At 29.4% G+C, this 5440-nt stretch overlaps 1 protein-coding gene across 1 annotated transcript; it reads right to left on the minus strand.

Annotated features, from left to right (window-relative positions):
• Window positions 1-251: 251 nt before the first annotated feature.
• LOAG_12262 (hypothetical protein) lies at window positions 252-1375 on the minus strand (the record flags this gene model as incomplete). The annotated part of the gene is made up of 2 exons (XM_003147776.1): window positions 252-454; window positions 1279-1375. The coding sequence occupies 2 exons, from the start codon at window positions 1373-1375 to the stop codon at window positions 252-254; spliced, it is 300 nt and encodes a 99-aa protein (XP_003147824.1).
• Between the last annotated feature and the right edge of the window lie 4065 nt (window positions 1376-5440).

Raw genomic sequence — 5440 nt, forward strand, 5'->3', positions numbered from 1 at the left:
CATATTTAATGTCATCGCTGTCATTTCCGCCAACGTTACAAAGTGATATTCTAATCGATAAGTTGGAAAAATGTATTTAGTTTTCTGTGTACTTTTTTTTATCTGTTCACATTGTACTTTCTTTTTCAAGATTTCTTAAATTTAGGCGTTTATCTATTTGATATTTATTTCCGCCAATTTTTAATTGCCAAAAAAAAAAGAAAAAAACTGAAATTCCACTTTAATTGATAAACTTTGGGATGTATTTCTTCTTAAAAACTAATAATTTCAATTTCTTCCCTCAATACAAATTGCGCCATCAGATTAGTCCCATTCTTGTGCTTTTCCAGGATTATCCTTCCCACAGATAGCGCCATTAAATTAGTCCCATTCTTGTGCTCTTCCAGGATTATCCTTCCCATAAATAGTGCCATTAGATTAGTCTCATTCTCATGTGGTCCCAAAATTATCCTTCCTACAAATACCGCCACCATGTTAGTGCTATTCTCGTGAAAGTTATAGGTTGATAAAATCACACTCATATTGAGTGTGTAGTAAGAATAAATGATGATGAAAAGAGTCCTTAAGTCCTTTGAAGGTCAATACTTTGATAATTGGCCTAGGTCTACCATTTCTTATTTTCCAACTGTTGTTTCAGTTAACATTTTTGCAACACAATAAGTGATGCAAAAATTAATGATCAACTTTGACCTTTACAATTGGTAATTATCAGTTAGTGGTCATTCGAATGACACATTTATAGAAATTGAAATATTTGAAAATATATTCAGAATTTATATAGCATTTTGAAAAAGGCGCAAATAATCAATTACATGTAGAGTAAATATTGCAATTTAAAAGTTAAAATTAACAAATATTTTTTATCGATTTGTATTAGTCAATGGAAAATGCGAGGATATGCGGGGATATGCGGGTAAAGCACAAAGTAGCAATTAAGGTATAATGAGGTTTGGAAAGTTCATAATCGATCGATACAGCTATTTTTGGAGGAAAAAGCTGGTCAACTAACCTCTACTTCTAGCGGGGTAAAGAACACTGAGAGAAAGAGAGACAGAGAGAGAGAGAGAGGAAAAAAGGGAAAGATATCACAAAGATAATATTATTCCTATCTATCTATTCTGATTATCATATCATATCATATCATATCACATCATAATTCATCTCATTAATAATGACCCCAATCAACTCTGTCCACATCAATAACACCCTCTTTTAGCCGCCCTCATTTTCTTCAATTCTTCAAATGCAGATATGCTATGCTATCTCCTCCCCATTTACTCTTGCTGCTCTTCTGGTTGATCATTACAAGGGAAGATGAGGATATATGGTCACTTCTGACCCGATAGACAAAGGATGACCAGTACACTTCTTCCATCATTTACTATAGCTATGATGTTTTCTTTGGCATACTTCGGTCATTTTAGTCACGTGTCCTCCTTCTTTTTTTTCCTTCACTTCTTTTTTTCTTTTTCTTGGATTTCAAAATTTCGCTTAAATCTTTTCAAATATTAAACATAATTTAAGCAGGACAATATGATTGGTGATAAAGGAAGGGTAGCTGTAAATGATAAGGGCCAATGATAGGTCTCGTCGATGGTGATAGTGGGGTGATAGCGATCAAAGTGCAACATCATTAATCATGATTTATAATGATGCAATGGGTCGTCGTCTATTTGCTATGTTACATTTAAACCTAATTACTGTTTGAAGATTTATAGAATGATATGTTTAAATGATAAGATCATCTAAGTGTTTCGATCATTTCCTAATAATGTGTCATTTGATTGTTAAAAATTACTATCAGTTTAGATAAGTGAATTACACTCTAAAGGATGTTAGGTACTCTTCTAAGTATTGGTTCAAAGTTCACTCAATGAAACTATCATATTTAAGTTATTCGTTGGGATCATCGGATTAAATGATTTCCCGCGAAAGTGCAGGAAGAAATAAATGGAGCTTCACAACATAGAGTTTTAATGCTTTGGAATTGGAAAGAAATAGAATCAAGAAATGATTTTTCTAGATAATTCATAACTCTGAGTTACATTACCGGATAAGCAAATGGACGGATAAATGGTTGACGGAATGAATAGTTAATGTACTGAATCAAACACCGGAAGATTTTTCTCTCTAGAAAACGGAAAAGGATAATTATCTTTTTCCGATTTATATCAGATAGGTAAAGGAGGAATTGATTATAATTGCATTTGTCGCATTACTTTCTTGTGCATTTTGAAAGCGAATTTTAATTAAATTAAGTTTAAATTGGAATTGATTAAATTAAAACTTGTTTATGTTAGAATTGAAAAAAAAATGGCGCAATTGTCCAATTATTGTCATGTAATCAGTTGCTCCTTAATGACTCCATCCATCATTCGCACTTAACGACCAATGGTTGACTCATGCTCAAATGACATTCTCTGGGGAATGAGTGAATTTTGGTTGAATCTTCTTCCGGTTTGGTTAGTGTTCCCGTCAACGGATTTTAACTTAGCTTATTATTTTTAATAATTCCTTTTAACAACACTTTTGAAGCTTCCGGAAATTTGTTTTTCCATGAAATCTATAAGGTCAATCAAATCGGTTGCAAGGAGAGAAATGAGAATAACACAAATCCTGAAAACATTTCCCACTATCTTTTTGATATTTTCTTGAGACAACATTTTGATAGCAAATTTTTAATCCATGAAATTTTGAAACACATCCATTTGACTTATTCATCTGAAACATGCATCTAAGGCTGGCCATTTATTTATTTCCTGAAATAATTCCATCGATTGTTGTGGTGATAACTGGCTATCTATCAGGAATACTAAAATTTATCTATGATCACATTTTAATCTATCTTTTCCGGTACATCAAATTCTGTCATAAATTTCCGTATTATCGATAATTTCAAAGGAATTATTAATTTAATGAAAAAAGATGTATATGTGGCGGTAATTGTCTGTCCCTTTTTTTTTCTTTTTTTTTTTTTTTGCGCTAATAATATAAAGCTATGAAATAAGAATGAAAGTGATTTTAGATTTGTAAAGTTTGAATCAAATAATTAACTTTTCATATGAATTATCGTTTAGCCTAACTAACGTATGCGAATCATTTCAATCATAATTAATAATATGTTCGTATTTCAGATTTCAAATTCATTAATTACTAACTGAAATGAAAATGATACATTGAAAATTATCACTGTTATATACAAAGAAGAAATGGTGATTCATTGGTAAATTTGAATTATTCATAAATGCAAGAAAAATTAGCAACAAACGGGAAGGATTAGTGGAAAGAATGCGCAAAGAAGTGATTATTATTGAAATTTTAATGCCAATTTTACTTCTTGCTAATGATTATATCAATTTAAAACCACGACAATTGATCAATGCTGGCAAGTTTTTTTTCTTTTTTTTCATTAATTATTTTATGAATTTAAAATATTTCTTCAAATTTCTCTCCTAACTTTTTACTGTTTACATAAGAATTTTATAAATAATCAAAAATAAGAAATTGTTGAAAGTAATGATGTCAAAAGTCGAGAATTATTACACATCTCTTCTTTCTTAATAAACATGATAGCTTTAAAGCATAAAGAAATATCATTTGTTAAAATGAAATGACAATTGTCATTTGTTAAAATGAAATGACAATTGGCATATTATATGCATAATTGACTAATTATAAATTGAATCGAGTAAACTGAAAAAGTTGAATAGTAAGCAGCGTATGGTATTAGAAGGATTTTATAAAAATACTTATTAAGCATTCTTAACTAGGTATGTAAGTAAAGGAGTAAGTAAGTTATTAAATCAAATAAATAAGTAAATTATTAAGCTAAATTATGGTGTAATTTTTGATGATGTATTTCATTCCCTTTCACATATAGTTTTTCAATCTGTCCATCGATTTGTTTGTCCACTATTCTTTTAAATTTAAAAATTTCGATGCATATATATATATACATGTATATATTGAAATTTGATATTTTGGCGGTAATGGTCATAAGTTGTAGTAATAATGATTTTGGAGTAAAATTAACAACTGTTTCGATGATCTGTCAATTTTTCCTTCAGACTATTCCACTATCTCTTTAGTTTGACAATTTACCAAAATACAATTTGATTTGAATTATTCCTCTCAAAGTTGGAGGGAAATGATATGCAAAGGATGAAGATAAAAAGGATCATCATTTTTAGCGCCCTTTTTGTTTAACCAATTTTGAAATTCGGTGAAGTGGAAATTGAAAGAGAAATCTTTTAGTTGTAAATTTTAAAAAAAAAATTAAATGATTTGAAAAATGTCATTCACTATATTTAATGAAAGAATCGAAGAATATTTGTCCAACTACTTGTCACACATCACAAATTGAAATGAAAAAAAGAAAAAAAAGTTGAAATGAAAGAATGACGTGCAGGAATATGATCCTTACTCATTTAATTTAAAATCTAATTTTTCTTTCCCTCATCCTCAAAATTTTTAGATTCCGTTTCCGTAATTCTCTGATAGGCATTTACCTACACCGGTATGACCATTTTATTCTTTTTATTAAATTTCATTTCTAAATTTCAGAATGTTTATCCCTCACATTCTATATTTTTTTCATTCGTAATCTTCTCATTCCTTGCAGAAATGTTACAATTTCGTAAAATTGTAATATTTAATTTAATGAGGAATATGAATAGAATTAACAGAAAGTGTTTAAAAATAAGGAAGAATAAAAAGATCATTTTCTGGAAAATTGACAAATGGTCATGTGTTGCCTGTCACCATTTCAAATTGAGAAGATTCTATCCCAAATGTCTCCAGATTTCTTTTTAATCCAACACTGATCCGGTAAAATCTTCTTTCTTGAATTGCCTGAATTTTGGAAATTCTGCTCTAGTCATCCTTCAATCAACATTTATGACATAAATTTGATATCAAGCCAAGTTCACTGACTTCAAAATCAAGCCGATCAATAGTAAATTATAGAGAAATGTTCTCATGGAAGAAACAGAAAGCAGAAAAACTTTAAAAAACTAATCCAGTAATTGATTGATTAATCACTAATTAATTAGTTAATTGTTGATTATTTGCATTATTTAGTTATCATTATTTCATACTTCTCTTCCTTCTAGTCCATTTTTTTTTCCGTCCTGTTTTATCTTTTCCATTCAATCCAATTATATTCTATTCTGCTCCACTTTTACTATCTTTTTCATTCCGTAATTTCAACCGGATGATTGACGTATCGATTGGAAGATCAATAAATGAATTGTAGAAATTTGGTTCATTGACCTCAAAAATTGGGCACAAAAAAAGAAAAAAAGTTTCAAATTTATCTTATCGAAGATAAACTTATCTTAGCAATACGATCTTAATACTTCCATTCTTGACCTTTTTCACTTTTAAACGAAAATTACAAATTCTCTCTCAGATGACATTTTTTTTCTAACTCTTCTAGAGC

This window comes from Loa loa, assembly GCF_000183805.2.
Source record: "Loa loa unplaced genomic scaffold supercont3.197, whole genome shotgun sequence".
Taxonomy (NCBI): Eukaryota; Metazoa; Nematoda; class Chromadorea; order Rhabditida; family Onchocercidae; genus Loa; species Loa loa.